Below are 17,268 nucleotides of genomic sequence, written 5' to 3'. Positions count from 1 at the left end.
CGGTCCGATATCACGCTGGGGGACCTTGCCAGTATTGCTGCCGTCGTTGTCGCTGCCCATCTGGGCACTCGGCGCTTGCACTGATAAAGTGGTGATAGCTGCTCCGAGCTTAGGGGTGGTTGTGTTGGTGGAGGGGAGAGAGGGTGTGGCCAAGGTGCAGTTGCTATTGTCCGCAACGATAGCAACTGTGGCTTTGGGTGCAGCATCTCTCATCCCACCAACACCTTTGGGAGTGACCGACAGGTGCGGGGGATGCTCTCTGGCCCGTGCCACGTTTTTCTGGCCCTTCGGCACTGGTCGAGGCAATGGGTTCCGACGGTGTTGTGGCGCTGGTCGTTCAGGGTAGCCAAATGCGTTCAAGGACCACCCCGGCGGGCATATGCGAGGAGCCCGTGGAGGTCTATGTGGTTGGTTGGGCCGCCGAACTGAAGGTGCATACATATCCCGACCCGGAGTATAACTGCTCGAGAGGATACTAGGGGCTGGTTTACTTGGTTGCAGTGCTGGTGTATCCACGAGGCGAAGTTGCGCAATCTGGTCATCAATGGCGGGACCCTCCGAGTCTGTTGCCTGGGTTGTTGCAGGGTGAATGTATTCGCCAGTATTGTTGTCCCACACATAGCCATCTTGAATGAACTGGTATTCTTCGATCTCGCACATGTAAAGCTCCCGCAGCATCTCTCTGAAAGCCTCCCGGTCCTCCTCCGCAACTTCGTGGCGGTCGTAAATGCCTTGGAGCTCCTCAAGCGACAGTTCTTCGTACCGGGTGTCGTCAGACCCGGTGAAGTCGAAGGCAGGATGTGTGTCGTCGGAATACGGCTCCTCAAAAGAGCGCCCCACTGCGAAGCTCCCCTGGTCATACTCGCACCCGTCTTCTCGGCCGCCGTAGTCCGCCTCCGAGATATCTCGGGCCTCGTCGTACTCCTCCCAATGTCCTCTCTGACTGAGTTCTTCGTCATCACTGCCCCACGCCTCTGAAACTTCTACCTCGTCTGTCTCCTCCACATACTGCTCCTCCCAGATGTCCACTTCGCCCGGAAATAAACCCTCCCGGGCCGCTTCAGTGTCGTAGTAGTCCTCGAAGTTGTCATCTAGCCCCGAGTTCGCTGAAGGACTGTAGTCAATGTCCTCCTGGTAGTCGTCGTAGTTGTAGGTGTGGTTGTATCCATCATCATAAGGGGTGGCATAGCCGTAGTAGATGGCCATGGTGTGGTCTCGCAGGTTGAGTTGCGGTGAAAATTTTTCTCGTGCTGCTAGCACGGTGTCTCGTCAAGCACTCGACGGTCGATCCTTCGGGTTGGATGCGGGGTTGTGCAAAACGCACTCTCGTCACCACATGGGGATGGCAGGGCGGTCTAGGCGGGAAACGCAGTCGATATGGAAGTAGCAAGGATACAGATGATGTGCTGACTAAGCTACGCGGTCACGCTATGGACGCTGCCTCAGCAGCTCCACCGTCGACGATCCCGAGACAAACGGACACAGTGCACACCTGCGCCGCCTGCTGCAAAGAAAGCCTAGAGACCAATGGAAAAAAGGACGCGATGAGTGAGGTCAACAATCAGAGAGCCAAACCAGACATAGTGCACACCTACGCTGGCCCAGTCGCAGAAAGTCGAGAAGCACCCACCGAAGAAAATAATGAAACGCCTCCCCCACAATCCCAAGCTCGGCCGCGCGGTGCACACCCCCACGACGGTCGCCGGAGAAAGCGGAAAAGACGAGTCATTGTTACATGAGGGAAAAGGTGAACGTTTTGAGGCAGTCTCTGGTCGGACGTACGCGGCACCACCCACGCATTCCAGCCACAGAAAGCCACAAAAACAATTCGTACATGAAGTCTAGGGGGTACAGTTCCTGTTATACAGATCTAAGAGGGAGGGGGGTGAGAGATGAGAGAAATCAATCTAGAGAGAAATGGAAAAAGAGAAAGAAAACCGAATCAGAGACGGGTGAACAAGTCGGCTGAAGAAATATTGTCAGAGGCCAGGGTTGGTGAGAAGAACCGGGACGCACTGGAGATACAGTCAAGACCGGTGGAGCCAATCAGACCAGTACAGCAGGCGACGGCTTTGAGCGTAGAGGAGCTAAAAGAGAAGGCGTAAGTCGTATGTTTATTGAAGGACAAAAAAGAGAAACTAACCAAGCTTCCTTTCCACGCAGTTTTGTTACGGGAGTGCAGTTCATGCCGAGGGCAGCGCCAGCCTTAGCAGCGCTGAGTTTGAGCGAGGAGAGGAGCGAGTATGTCGGGGGCGACAACTCCTCGCAACAGTACTTGACCTCATCCTTGGCACAAGTTCCCATCGCGTTAGGCGCCTGAGCACGACGGGCCTTGTTGGAGGCGCTGGGTTGTTGCGGGGCCGCGTTTGCATTGGAGGGGGCCTGTTGCTGTTGTTGCGCACTCGATGGCCGTGAAGCGGGGGCGGCTGATGATGGCGCGGCAGCGGGGGCAGGTGCAGACGAGGAGGCAGCCCTGGCTGAACTACTCGGGGCGGCAGCAGGAGCGCTGCTAGAGGGAGCACGTGATGAACTAGGTGCTTGTTGCGAACTCGAGCTGGGCCTGGCTGAGGAGGACGGAGCAGCACTGCTAGAGGGAGCACGTGATGAACTAGGTGCTTGCTGTGAACTCGAGCTGGGCCTGGCCGAAGAAGATGGGGCAGCGCTGCTAGAAGCGGGCCTTGACGAAGACGAAGCCGCCTGACTAGAGCTGGCTCTGGCTGAAGAAGACGGAGCTGCACTGCTTGAAGCGGGTCTCGATGAGCTAGAGGCCGCTGCAGAAGCTGTTCAAATTATCAGTATATTGCTAGGATTTCAAAAAAAAAAAACGCACAGCTTGCACGGGCAGACGACGATTGAGCCGCGCTCGAAGACGCACGTGACGACGACTGGGCAGAGCTGCTCGAGGGGCGGGCAGACGAAGATTGAACCGAGCTGCTAGACCGAGCCGCCGACGACGATTGTTGAGCCGAGCTGGAGGAACGAGCCGACGAAGATTGAACCGAACTCGACGCGCGAGCCGACGACGAAGCGCTGCTGGGGCGGGCAGACGAGGATTGGACAGCGCTTGACGAGGCACGTGACGAAGACTGGGCAGAGCTGCTGCTGGAGGGGCGGGCAGACGAAGATTGGGCAGAGCTAGACCGAGCCGACGACGATTGTTGGACCGAGCTGGATGAACGAGCCGAGCTGGACTGGGGCGAGCTGGAAGCACGAGCCGACGACGAGGCGCTGCTGGAGCGGGCAGACGAAGATTGGGCAGCGCTCGAAGAGGCACGTGACGATGAGGCAACAGAGCTGCTGGAGCGGGCAGAGGAGGAGGATGCAGCACTGCTAGACCGGGCCGACGAGGATTGGGCAGACGACGAGGAGGCACGCGCAGAGGACGAGCTAGAAGCCCGGACACTGCTTGAGCTTGCCGCAGCTGCTAAAATTTATGTAAGTATTGATGGCATCATTGGGAGAATTGACTCACAGCTTGACGAGCGCTGAGCGCTGGAAGAAGACGAAGCGCGGGCGCTAGAGCTGACGGCGGACGAAGAAGAGGCACGGGCGGACGAGGAGCTGGACGCCCTGAGACTCGAAGTTGACGAACGGGATTGCGAAGCGCTGGACAAAGTGGCTATTCATTTAAGTTAGCATTTTGAAGACTCATAAATTTTTTATACAACTCACCAGCCGAGCAGTGGAACGCGTAGTTTCCACGGCGGTCACCACAGCAGTTCGCGGGCTTCTTGTTTCCAGGGCTATACATCACTTCAGAAAAACAAGACCAATGAAGCTCGGAAATAAACTCACCAAGACAGGTTACCGTTCGCATCCTTGGTTGCCGCGGTACATCCCACACCAATGTTGTCACCGACGCTGGAGTTCTCGCTCAGACCGGCGTTCTTGAGGCACTCCCCACCGTAGTTGCTGCGGGGGTCCTCGAGCGAGTCGCAGCAGTAAGTCTCCTTGGAGGAGCACGTGACCGACGACGCTGAGGGCGAGGCGGAAGACGAGACTCTAGAGGCAGAGCTGCTGACACGGGCAGAGGAGCTGCTAGGGCGAGCAGAAGAGGATTGGCTGGACGACGGACGGGCCGACGAAGTCGAGCTGGATGAACGAGCTGACGAAGATCCTGCGCTCGAAGACCGGACCGAGGAGCTGCTTGAGGAAGCACGTGACGAAGCAGCGCTGCTGGAGCTCGACGGACGGACAGACGAGGAGGAGGCGCTGCTAGAGCGAACCGATGCGGAGGAGCTCGACGACGGGCGGGCTGACGAGGCCGACGAGCTTGATCGGATCACTGATGAGGAAGCAGAGCTTGATGGGCGGACGCTGCTGCTGCTGGAGCGAATCGAGGACGATTGCACAGAGCTAGACGAGCGAGCCGACGAGGACTGCGCACTGGACGAGGCACGTGACGACGACTGGACGGAGCTGGAGCGGGCAGACGAAGATTGGCTACTCGACCGAGCCGACGAAGACTGGGCACTCGAAGAGGCACGTGATGACGACTGAGCTGAGCTCGAGGAACGAGCCGACGAGGACTGACCAGAGCTAGATGGGCGGGCAGACGAAGATTGGGCGGAGCTGCTGGACCGAGCCGACGAAGACTGAACCGAACTCGAGGAATGAGCCGATGATTGAACCGAGCTCGAAGGACGAGCCGACGACGAAGCACTACTGGAGCGGGCAGACGAGGATTGGGCGGCGCTTGACGAGGCACGTGACGACGACTGGCTAGAGCTCGAGGGGCGGGCAGACGATGATGATTGAACTGAGCTGCTAGACCGAGCCGACGATGATTGAACTGAGCTGGAAGGACGGGCTGACGACGAAGCGCTGCTGGAGCGGGCGGAGGAGGAAGAGACAGCGCTTGACGAGGCACGTGATGAAGACTGAACCGAGCTCGAAGAACGAGCCGACGACGAAGCGCTGCTGGAGCGGGCAGACGAGGACGCAGCGCTTGACGAGGCACGTGATGAGGACTGAACTGAGCTGGAGGAACGAGCCGACGAGGACTGGCCAGAGCTCGATGGGCGGGCAGACGAGGATTGAGCGGAGCTGCTGGACCGAGCCGACGAAGACTGAACCGAACTCGACAAACGAGCGGACGACGAAGCGCTGCTGGAGCGGGCAGACGAGGATGCAGCGCTTGACGAAGCACGTGACGAGGCGCTATTGGAGCTCGATGGACGGGCAGACGACGCGCTGCTTGAGCTAGAGCGCGCGGAGCTCGAGACACCTGACGAGGCAATCAGTCATCTATGTCAGTAAAAGAGGAGGGAATAAAACTTACCAGAGCTGCTTGATGGACGAGCGGAGGACGCCGAAGCGCTGCTGGAGCGGGCAGAGGAAGAGGCAACGCTTGACGAGGCACGTGACGACTGGCTAGAGCTCGAGGGGCGGGCAGACGAGGATTGGACAGAGCTGCTAGACCGAGCCGATGACGATTGAGCCGAACTCGACGAACGAGCTGACGACGAAGCACTGCTGGGGCGGGCAGACGAGGACGCAGCGCTTGACGAGGCACGTGACGAGGCGGAGCTGGAGGAGCGGGCGGAGGATGACTGGACCGAGCTGCTAGAGCGAGCCGACGACGCGCTGGAGGATGCACGTGACGACACGGAGCTGGATGGACGGGCCGAGGAGGAGGAGGCGGAGCTGCTGGAGCGGGCCGACGAGCTGGACGACGGGCGCGCTGTAAATCACGTGAGCAAACGGATCAGATCAAGGGAAAATTGACGTACAGCTGCTGGAGCTGGAGGAACTGGGGCGGACAGACGACGAGGCGGAGCTAGACGACCGGGTAGAGGAGCGAGACGAAGAAGCGCTGGACAAGGTTTCTGACAAGTATAGTTCAGAACTGACAAGAAATGGGCAAGGGGGCCAACTCACCGGGCGAGCAGTGGAACGCAACGTTACCGCGACGCTTGCCACAGCAGCTTGCCGGCTTCTTGGATGCGGGGCTGCACATTGAGGTCAGAAACATGATCCAAACGACAAGAACGAAAAAAAAACACTCACCAAGACAAGTTGCCGTTCGAGTCCTTGGTGGCAACAGCACATCCCACACCAATCTGGTCACCAACGTTCGAGTTGGGGCTTAAGCCCTCATTCTTGAGGCAGTCGCCACCATAGCCACCGCGCGGGTCCTCGAGCGAGTCGCAGCAGTAGGTCTCCTTCGTTTGACAGGTGACCGATGTGACTGATGGCGATGCAGAAGCCGAAGAAGTCCGGGAGGCAGAGCTGCTGATGCGCGACGAGGCGGAGGAGGCGGAGCGGGAGCTTGAGCTGCCAGAACGTGACGAGACGCTGCTGCTAGAGCGAGCGGACGAGGCAGATGATGAACGGGCTGACGAAGAGCTGGCACGTGACGCCGAGCTAGACGAAGGACGCGCCGACGAAGATTGAGCCGAGCTGGATGAACGGGCGGAGGAAGCGCTGCTTGAACGCGAAGATTGGCTTGCGCTGGAAGAAGCACGTGATGCCGAGCTAGACGAAGAACGCGCTGACGAAGACTGAGCCGAGCTGGATGAACGGGCAGACGAGGCAGAGCTTGATGAGCGGATTGACGAGGCGCTGCTTGAGCGGGCTGACGAGGACTGAACAGAGCTCGACGAGCGGGCCGACGAGGATGCGCTACTGGAGCGAGCTGAGGAGGCAGAGCTGGAGGAAGCACGTGACGAAGATGCCGCCGAGCTGCTGGAGCGAGCAGAGGAAGACGCGCTGCTAGAGCGAGCCGAAGAGGCAGAGCTAGAAGAAGCACGTGATGAAGATGCCGCTGAGCTGCTGGAGCGAGCGGACGACGCGTTGCTGCTAGAGCGGGCAGACGACGACGCGGCTGAGCTGCTTGAACGCGCAGAAGAGGCGCTAGAGGAGGATGCACGTGACGACGAGGAAGCAGAGCCGCTGCTGGACCGCGCCGAGGCAGAGGAGCTTGACGACGGGCGGGCAGAGGAGGAGGACGATGCGCTGCTTGATCGGATCACTGATGAAGATGATGCCGAGCTCGAGGGTCTGGCGGAGGAGGCGCTGCTGCTGCTAGAGCGTGCGGAGGAGGATTGGGCCGCGCTGGAGGACGAGCGGGCAGAGGAGGAGGCGGACACGCTGCTAGAGCGAGCAGATGAGGACTGAGCAGAGCTGGAAGAGCGAGCCGAAGATGCCGATGCGCTGCTGCTGGAGCGGGCAGACGAGGACTGGGCAGAGCTTGAGCGAGCGGAGCTTGACGTCACTGAAAGTCAAATATTAGCAAAGATGATATAATGATAAAGAAAGCAAACAAACCAGAGCTACTGGATGAACGGGCCGACGAAGACTGAACTGAGCTGGACGAAGGACGGACAGAGGAAGCACTGCTGCTGGACCGGGCAGATGAGGAGCTGCTACCAGGGGCCGAACTTGATGAGCGGGCAGAGGACGAGGCACTGCTTGAACGGGCAGATGACGATTGAGCCGAGCTAGACGAGCGAGCGGAGGAAGCGCTGCTGCTAGACCGGGCCGATGATGACTGGCTTGAGCTTGATGGGCGAGCAGAGGAAGAAGACGCGCTGCTGCTAGAGCGAGCCGACGATGATTGGGCAGAGCTTGAGGAGCGAGCGGAGGAAGCGCTGCTGCTGCTGCTTGGGCGGGCCGACGAAGAGGCGCTGCTGCTAGAACGAGCAGAAGAGGATTGAGCCGAGCTGGACTGCGCCGAGCTAGAAGATGAACGGGCTGACGAAGCGCTGGAGCTTGATGGACGAGCAGACGACGAAGCACTGCTGCTGGAACGGGCCGATGAAGCAGAAGCACTGGAGCTGGAACGAGCAGATGCGGAAGCGCTGCTGCTGCTGGAACGAGCCGAGCTAGATTGCGCCGAGCTAGATGAGCGGGCTGATGACGACACGCTGCTGCTTGATGGGCGGGCAGAAGAGGAGGCGCTGCTGCTGGACCGGGCCGAGGAGGCAGAAGCGCTGGAGCTAGAGCGAGCGGAGCTGGATTGAGCAGAACTAGACGAGCGAGCAGAGGAGGCGCTGCTGCTAGACCGCGCCGAGCTTGAGACAACTATCCAATGACGTCAGCTGACAAAACACATGATAATTGAGAAAATAACACACCAGAGCTGCTAGACCGGGCTGAGGATGAAGCGCTGGACGATCGGGCAGATGACGACACGGACGAGCTAGATGGACGCGCGGACGACGACACCGAGCTGCTTGGTCGGATCACCGAAGATGATGATGATGCGCGGCTGGAGGAAGAGCCAGGGACCGAGCTCGAGGAAGAGCGTGCAGACGAGGCAGAGCTCGACGACGCACGTGCCGAGGAGGCGCTGCTGCTAGAGCGGGACGATTGGCTGGCGCTGGAGGAAGCACGTGACGAGGACTGTGCCGAGCTGGAGCTCGATGGGCGGGCAGACGATGCCGAGCTGCTAGAGCGCACGGATGAAGACTGCGACGCGCTGGACGAGCGAGCAGACGAAGACGACAGGGCGGAGCTGCTGCTAGACCGAGCCGAAGAAGAGCCGCTGCTGCTTGATCGGATCGATGATGAGGCTGATGCAGAGCTTGATGGGCGGCCCGAAGAAGACGACGCGCTGCTGGAGCGAGCGGACGAAGACTGGACAGAGCTTGAGGAGGGGCGCGCCGAGGAGGAGCTGCTCGAGCGGGCCGAGGAAGATTGAACCGAGCTGGACGACGAACGAGCCGAAGAAGCGGACGCGCTGGAGCTAGACCGCGCAGAGGACGACGCGCTGCTGCTAGAACGAGCCGAGCTGGACTGAGCCGAGCTGGAAGATGAACGAGCCGAAGAGGCGCTGCTGCTGCTGGAGCGGATCGAGGAAGACACAGCGCTCGACGAAGAACGCGCAGAGGAGACACTGCTCGAGCTGGAGCGGATTGCAGAGGACGAGCTAGACCGCGCGGAACTCGAAACACCTGCAATAAATTCAATTAATCAAGCATACGATCAGATGCATTAGTCATACCTGAGCTGCTACTTGGGCGGGCAGAGGACGAGGCGCTGCTGCTGGAGCGAGCGGAAGAAGGAGCTGAGCTTGACGACCGGGCCGAGCTGCTGCTGCTAGAGGGGCGTGCCGAAGAAGAGCTTGATTGCCTGCTCGAGGATGACTGGACTGATGATGACGAGCGGGCAGACGAGGCACTGCTGCTGGAACGAGCAGAGGAAGAAGATTGGGCAGAGCTTGACGAGCGGGCAGACGAAGCCGAACTTGATGAAGAGCGGGCAGACGAAACACTGCTGCTGCTGCTAGAGCGCGCCGAGCTGGAGCTTGATGGCCGGGCCGATGAAGACGACGCTGAGCTGGACGACCGGGCTGATGAGGCCGAAGCCGAGCTAGATGAACGGGCTGACGAAGCCGAAGCCGAGCTGGACGAACGGGCAGACGATGCGCTGCTGCTGGAACGGATGGACGAAGATTGAGCCGAGCTGCTCGAACGGGCAGATGAAGCGCTGGCGCTGCTGCTAGAACGGGCAGATGCCGAGCTAGATGAACGAGCCGACGAAGATGCAGCTGAGCTAGACGACCGCGCTGAGGAGGACACGCTACTAGACCGGGCCGATGAGCTGGAGCTAGACGGTCTAGCAGAAGAGGAGCTGCTGCTGCTGCGGACTGACGACGAAACAGCGCTGGAAGACGACCGGGCCGAAGAGGAAGCAGAGCTAGACGAGGCACGTGACGACGACGCAGCACTGCTGGAACGCGCAGACGAGGAGCTGGCAGATGCAGAGCTAGACGAACGCGACTGGCTGGATGAGCTCGACGGGCGGGCAGAGGAGGCACTGCTGCTTGAGCTGGAGCGGGCCGCGGAGGAGGACGAGCTAGACCGCGCAGAGCTGGAGACACCTGTTAAGAGAATGTAAGTTGGATAGAACAATCAACATTAGAAATAAAAACATACCAGAGCTGCTCGACGACCGTGCCGAAGATGAAGCACTGCTCGAACGGGCGGACGACGACGAGCTAGAAGGCCGGGCCGAGGACGCCGAACTGCTTGATCGGATCACCGACGATGACGAAGCGGCGCTGGAGGAGCGGGCTGACGAGGCGCTGCTGCTGCTGCTGGAGCGCGCGCTGGAGCTGGCACTAGCACTTGACGAAGACCGGGCCGAAGACGCTGACGACGCGCTGCTGGAGCGGGCGGAGGATGACCTCGAACGGGCGGAGGACGCTGACGACGCAGATGAGCTAGAAGGCCGGGCCGAGGACGCCGAAGAGCTAGATGGGCGGGCAGACGACGATGACGCGCTGCTAGAGCGGGCCGAAGAAGACGATGCGCTGCTGGACCGCGCAGAGGAGGAGGACGCTGAAGAGGACCGGGCCGATGACGCCGACGCCGAGCTGCTTGATCGGATCACAGACGACGAGCTAGAGGCCCGAGCAGAGGATGACGGGGCCGAGCTGGACGATGCTGAGCGTGCAGACGAGGAGGACGCGCTGCTGGAGCGGCTCGCAGAGCTAGAAGATGAGGGCCGGGCCGACGACGCCGAGCTGGACGACGAACGCGCAGAGGAAGATGCGCTGGCGCTGGAGCTGGAGCGAATCACAGACGATGACAAGCTAGAGCGCGCAGAGCTGGAGACACCTGTCACACAAATCAGCATTTTATCTAAGATTAATAATAGAAATTAACATACCTGAGCTGCTCGAAGACCGGGCAGACGAAGCACTGCTAGAGCGGGCGGAAGAACTCAAGCTCGACAGACGTGCTGAGGACGACGCGCTGCTCGACGAAGAAGGACGCGCCGAGGAGGAGGAGCTGGACGAAGCACGTGACGAAGCACTGCTAGAGCTCGAAGGCCGGGCAGATGAGGCGCTGCTGCTGGGCCTGATGGAAGACGAGCTAGAGCGGGTCGAGCTGGAAACAACTGCAACATAATCATTAGCCTATTTGTAAAGTTATCAAAAAAGCAAAACATACCCGAGCTGCTGGAAGACCGGGCAGAAGAAACACTGCTGCTAGAGCGAGCGGACGAGGCGCTGCTGCTTGACCGGGCAGAAGAAGCCGAGCTCGAAGGACGCGCCGAGGAGGAGCTGGATGACGACGAAGCACGTGACGAGACACTGCTAGAGCTTGATGGCCGGGCAGACGAAGAGGACGCGCTGCTGGAACGAGCAGACGACGCGCTGCTAGACGAGACACGTGATGATGACACCGCGGAGCTGCTGGAGCGAGCAGAAGAGGCAGAGGCGCTGCTGGAGCGGGCAGACGACGACGATGCAGACAAGCTACGCGCAGACGAGCTAGACGAGGGACGCGCCGACGACGACAACGACGAGCTTGATCGGATCGCTGATGAGGATGATGCGGAGCTAGAGCGGGCCGAAGAAGACAGGGCAGAGCTCGACGAAGCGCGGGCGGAAGAAGAAGCGCTGCTCGACCGGGCAGAGGAGGAAGCGCTGCTGGAAGATGCACGTGACGATGACGGCGCAGAGCTGCTGCTAGAACGGGCCGAGGAAGAGGCGCTGCTAGACCGAGCGGAAGAGGACTGCGCGGAGCTGGATGATGAACGACCAGACGACGAGGCACTGCTAGAGCGAGCAGACGAGGAGGCGCTGCTGGAAGATGCACGTGACGACGAAGGTGCAGAGCTGCTAGAGCGCGCGGATGAAGACGAGGCGCTGCTAGAACGAGCGGAGGACGACTGCACACTCGACGAAGCACGTGATGAGGAAATGGCAGAGCTGGACGAACGTGCCGAGGAGGATGCGCTGCTAGAACGAGCAGAGGACGACTGCGCGGAGCTGGATGAGCGAGCCGACGAGGAAACGCTGCTGGAACGAGCGGAGGATGACGCGCTGGAGGAGGCACGTGACGATGCGGAGCTGCTGCTAGACGAAGGACGGGCTGAAGAAGCACTGCTGGAGCTCGAGCGGGCAGAAGAAGAGGCAGAGCTGGAGCGCGCGGAGCTTGAGACACCTTTTCAAAAGTGATTAAGAAAAAATACATCAAAAGAAATTGAGACACACCAGAGCTGCTTGACGACCGGGCCGAGGACGAAGCACTGCTAGAACGAGCCGAAGAAGCAGACGCGGAGCTGGAAGAGCGAGCGGAGGACGATTGGGCGGAGCTGCTCGACCGGGCGGAGGAAGATTGAGCTGAGCTGCTGCTTGATCGGATCGACGAGGAGGCTGATGAAGACCGGGCCGAAGATGCCGACGAGCTAGATGGTCTGACAGAGGAGCTGCTGCTGGAGCGCGCAGACGAAGACTGGGCAGAGCTCGAGGAAGATCTGGCAGAAGACGAGGAGCTTGATCGGATCACGGAGGATGATGATGATGCGGAGCTCGATGGGCGGGCGGAGCTGCTGCTGCTGCTAGAACGGGCAGAAGAGCTGGCCGAGGATGACCGAGCCGAGGACGACGACGCGCTGCTCGAGCGGGCTGAGGACGAAGCCGCGGACGAGCTGGACGAACGCGCTGACGAGGACGAGGAGGGCCGGGCCGAGGACGCCGACGAGCTAGAAGGCCGGGCAGAAGAGGACGACGCCGACGAAGAGCGGGCCGACGAAGAAGCAGAGCTTGATCGGATCACGGACGAAGAAGATGATGGCCGGACAGAGGAGCTGCTGCTGCTGCTGCTAGAGCGAGCAGAGGATGAGCTCGACGACGGGCGGGCGGAAGACGACGCGCTGCTAGAACGAGCGGAGGAGGAGGATTGCGCGCTCGAAGAGGCACGTGACGACGAGGCACTGCTGGAACGGGCCGATGAGGAAGCGGAGCTGCTGGAGCGCGCAGAGGACGAAGACTGGCTGCTAGACGGCCGGGCCGAGGACGACGACCGGACTGATGACGATGATGCGGATGATGAACGACTAGCAGAAGACGACGCTGACGCGCTGGACGATCGCGCTGAAGAGGCGCTGCTCGATGACGCACGCGCAGAGCTGGAGCTGCTGGAGGCACGTGACGAAGAGGAGGAAGCAGACGACGAGCGGGCGCTAGAAGGCGCAGAGCTGGAGCTGGAGCGGATAGCGCTGGAGCTAGAAGCAGAGCTGGAGCGGATCGACACTGGATAAGATTAGATCAGATAACGATAATGATAAGAAAAGAAAATCTCACCAGACGAGCTTGAAGGACGGGCCGAAGAGCTGACGCTGGAGCTGGAGCGAACAGAGCTGGACGCGGAGCTAGAACGGGCGCTCGATGCCGACGAGGAGGAGGCACGTGAGCTGGAGACGACAGAGCTGCTTGACCTGGCCGAACTAGACGCGGAGCTGGATCGGGCAGAGCTCGAAGCTGCAGACAAAGTAAGTATTTTGATTATTTTGAGAAGAAAAGATAACACACCGGAGCTGGAAGAGCGCGCGGAAGAGGCAGAGCTGGAGCTTGAGGCACGTGAGCTAGACACGGCAGAACTGCTGGACCTGGCCGAGCTAGACGAGGAGGAGCTGGACGGGCGTGCTGAGGAGCTGGAGACTCTGGAAGAAGAGCTCGAAGCGGAGCTAGCACGTGAGCTGGATGCAACGCTAGAGCTAGAACGGATGCTCGATGCCGACGAGGAGGCACGGGAACTGGAGACGGCAGAGCTGGACTTAGCCGAGCTAGAAGCGGAAGAGCTGGCACGGGAGCTAGACGCAGCAGAGCTGGAGGAGCGCGCTGAAGAGACAGAGCTGGAGCTGGCGCGGGAGCTGGATGCAGAGCTAGAACGGATGCTCGATGCCGACGAGGATGAGGCACGAGAACTTGAGACGGCAGAGCTGGACTTGGCCGAGCTAGATGCAGAGGAACTACGCGCTGAACTCGAAGCTACGACAAAAATCAGACAATAATCAACAAAAAATTGAAAAAAAAAACCATACCAGACGAAGAGCGGGCAGACGACGCCGAGCTGGAGCTGGCACGGGAGCTGGAAGCAGAGCTAGAACGGGTGCTCGATGCCGACGATGATGAGGAGGCACGAGAACTTGAGACGGCAGAGCTGGACTTGGCCGAACTAGATGCAGACGAGCTACGCGCTGAACTCGAAGCTAAGACAAAAAATCAGACAATAATCAACAGAAGATTGAAAAATCATACCAGACGAGGAGCGGACAGAGCTAGAACTCGAGGACTTGGACGCGGAGCTGGAACTAGCACGGGCGCTCGATGCCGACGATGCCGAAGAAGAGGCACGTGAGCTGGAAGAGCCGACAGAGCTAGACTTGACCGAGCTAGACGCGGAGGAGCTTGAAGGACGCGCCGAAGAGCTGGAGATTCGGGAGGAGCTTGATGCAGAGCTGGCACGTGAGCTCGACGCAGAGCTAGAACGGGCGCTCGATGCCGACGAAGAGGAGGCACGTGAGCTAGATGAGACGGCAGAGCTGGACTTGACCGAACTAGATGCGGAGCTGGACGGGCGAGCAGAGGAGGAGCTCGAGCTGACACGCGCGCTGGACGATGCCGACGACGACGAAGCACGTGAGCTAGACGCCGAAGAGCTGGAAGGGCGGGCGCTCGACGATGCCGAGGACGAGGCACGTGAGCTGGAGGAAACCGCCGAGCTTGATCGGACCGATGAGCTGGATGAGCTGGACGGGCGCGCAGACGAGCTAGACGACTTGGAGGAGGACGAGCTTTGTGCAGAGCTGGAGCGGGCGCTCGACGATGCCGATGAAGAAGAGGCACGTGAGCTAGACGAAACCGCCGAGCTGGATCGGGCCGAAGAGCTAGCGCTCGATTTCACAGAGCTGGACGCCGAAGAGCTGGATGGGCGTGCAGAGGATGAACTCTGCGAAGAGCTGGCGCGAGCGCTAGAGGAGGCCGATGAGGAGGCACGTGAGCTGGAGATAGCCGAGCTTGATCGGATCGAGCTGGAGCTGGATTTAGCAGAGCTCTGCGAAGAGCTGGTGCGGCTCGAGGACGCAGATGAAGAGGAAGCGCGGACACTCGAGGATGAAGAGGAAGCGCGCGAGCTGGAGACAACAGAGCTGGAGCTCGATTTAGCAGAGCTGGAGCTGGAGCTAGATTTGGCAGAGCTAGAAGCTGAAGAGCTCGAGGAACGTGCTGAAGAGCTCGATGCCTTGGACGAAGAACTCTGGGAAGAGCTGGCACGAGCGCTGGACGATGATGCGGAGGACGAAGCACGTGAGCTAGAGACAGCCGAGCTGGACTTGGCCGAGCTAGATGCCGATGAGCTGGAACGCGCGCTGGACGAGGACACCAACGACGAAGGGCGGGCAGAACTCGAAGCTGTAACAACACAAAATAAGTTCATTAAAATAGAAATAAAATAAAGCAATGGACATACCAGACGAAGAGCGCGACGAAACCGAGCTGGAGCTCGAGGCTTTCGACGCAGAACTGGAGCTGGAGCGGATGCTCGACGAAGCAGCAGCCGAGGACGAGGAAGCACGTGAGCTAGAAGAAACAGCCGAACTTGATCGGATCGAACTCGAGCTGGATTTAGCTGAGCTGGAGGCGGAGGAGCTCGATGGGCGGACTGACGAGCTGGACGAGCTGCTGACACGGGCGCTGGACGAAGCCGAAGACGACGCCCGCGAGCTAGAAGAAGCAGCCGAGCTTGATCGGATCGAAGAACTAGAGCTGGATTTGGCCGAGCTGGAAACCGCAGAACTCGAGGAACGGGCGGAGGAACTCGACGCCTTGGACGAGGAGCTCTGGGCAGAGCTGGACCGGACACTCGACGACGAGGCACGTGAGCTAGAAGCCGAGCTTGATCGGATCGAGCTGGCACTAGAGCTGGATTTGACAGAGCTAGAGGCGGAGCTCGAGGGACGGGCTGAAGAGCTGGACGCCTTGGAGGAAGAGCTCTGCGAGGAGCTGACACGCGCGCTGGACGAAGAAGACGAAGCACGTGAGCTAGAAGCCGAGCTTGATCGGATCGAGCTGGAACTGGATTTGGCCGAGCTAGAAGCTGCAGAGCTCGAAGGGCGGGCTGACGAGCTGGAAGAGCTGACACGCGCACTGGACGAAGATGAGGCACGTGAGCTAGAAACAGCCGAGCTGGATTTGGCGGAGCTGGAGGCCGATGAGGAACGTGCTGACGAGCTGGATGATGCCTTGGAAGATGAACTCAAAGAAGAGCTGGCACGGATGCTCGATGAGGACGAAGCACGTGAGCTAGAAGCAGCTGAGCTCGAGGAGGATTTGGCCGAGCTGGAGGACCGCGCCGATGACGAGGCAACGCTAGAGCTTGAAGCCTTGGATGACGAAGAGCTGGGGCTGACAGAGCTGGAGCGAACGGAACTCGAGCTGGAGGCACGTGCAGAAGAGCTGGCGCTAGAGCTGGACGCCTTGGACGAAACCGAGCTCTGCGAAGAAGACCGGGAGGACTGCGACGAGCTAGCACGCGCACTCGATGAAGAGGATGACGAGGCACGTGAGCTGGAGCCAACCGAGCTGGATCGGCTGGAACTCGAGCTGGCTTTGGAGGAGCTCGGAACTGGAAAGATATGAGCAATTATTATTAAAGTCAAGTCAAAAAGAAAAATTACCAGAACTCGAAGAGCGGATAGACGAACTAGCACTCGACGCCTTGGACGAAGAGGAGCTCTGTGAAACAGGGCGCGAAGAAGAGGACTGTGATGAGCTAGAACGCGCTGAAGATGATGCACGCGAACTGGAGGCAACAGAGCTCGAACTCGAGGCCTTGGACGAAGAGGAGCTAGCACGTGAGCTGGACGGAACCGAGCTTGATCTGAGAGAGGCTTGAGCTCGAAGCTTTTGATGAAGAAGCCGAGCTCGAAGAGGCACGGGAGCTCGAGGCGGCCGAGCTGGAACTTGCCCGGGCCGAGCTGGAGGAAGAAGACCGTGCCGATGATGAACTGGAGCTAACTCTGACCGAGCTGGACGAACTTGAAGGGCGTGCAGACGATGAAGACGAGCTGGCACGCGAGCTGGACGAGGCAGCCGAGCTGGACCGAACCGAACTAGAAGGCGAAGACGAAGATGACGGTCGGGCCGATGATGAGCTGACTCGGACTGAACTGGACGAGCTTGAAGGGCGTGCAGACGATGAAGACGAGCTGGCACGCGAGCTGGATGATGCAGCCGAGCTGGACCGAACCGAACTAGAAGACGAAGACGAAGATGACGGTCGGGCCGATGATGAGCTGACTCGGACTGAACTGGACGAGCTGGAAGCACGCGCAGATGATGAGGACTGCGACGAGCTGGCACGGGAGCTGGACGAGGCAGCCGAACTGGACCGGGCTGAGCTGGAGCTGCTAACTCTAGCCGAGCTGGACGCAGAAGAAGAGGGTCGTGCCGATGATGAAACTCCGGAACTCGATCGACTTGAACTTGAACTAACTCTCACTGAGCTGGACGAGCTCGAAGGGCGTGCT

The 17,268-nt window shown here is 59.9% G+C and overlaps 1 protein-coding gene across 1 annotated transcript; it reads right to left on the bottom strand.

Annotated features, from left to right (window-relative positions):
* Positions 1-1,942: 1,942 nt before the first annotated feature.
* MIND_00721500 (uncharacterized protein) lies at positions 1,943-8,025 on the bottom strand (the record flags this gene model as incomplete). The annotated part of the gene is made up of 12 exons (XM_037363916.1): positions 1,943-1,965; positions 2,017-2,087; positions 2,144-2,780; positions 2,831-3,424; positions 3,473-3,619; positions 3,673-3,743; positions 3,796-5,227; positions 5,282-5,683; positions 5,733-5,828; positions 5,881-5,951; positions 6,010-7,216; positions 7,266-8,025. 12 exons carry the CDS (start codon positions 8,023-8,025, stop codon positions 1,943-1,945), a joined length of 5,511 nt encoding a protein of 1,836 aa, XP_037219560.1.
* Positions 8,026-17,268: the final 9,243 nt, after the last annotated feature.

This window comes from Mycena indigotica (genome assembly GCF_014461135.1).
Source record: "Mycena indigotica strain 171206Taipei chromosome Unknown Mind.scaff0006, whole genome shotgun sequence".
NCBI lineage: Eukaryota > Fungi > Basidiomycota > Agaricomycetes > Agaricales > Mycenaceae > Mycena > Mycena indigotica.
This window is presented reverse-complemented; position numbering and strand designations above follow the sequence as displayed.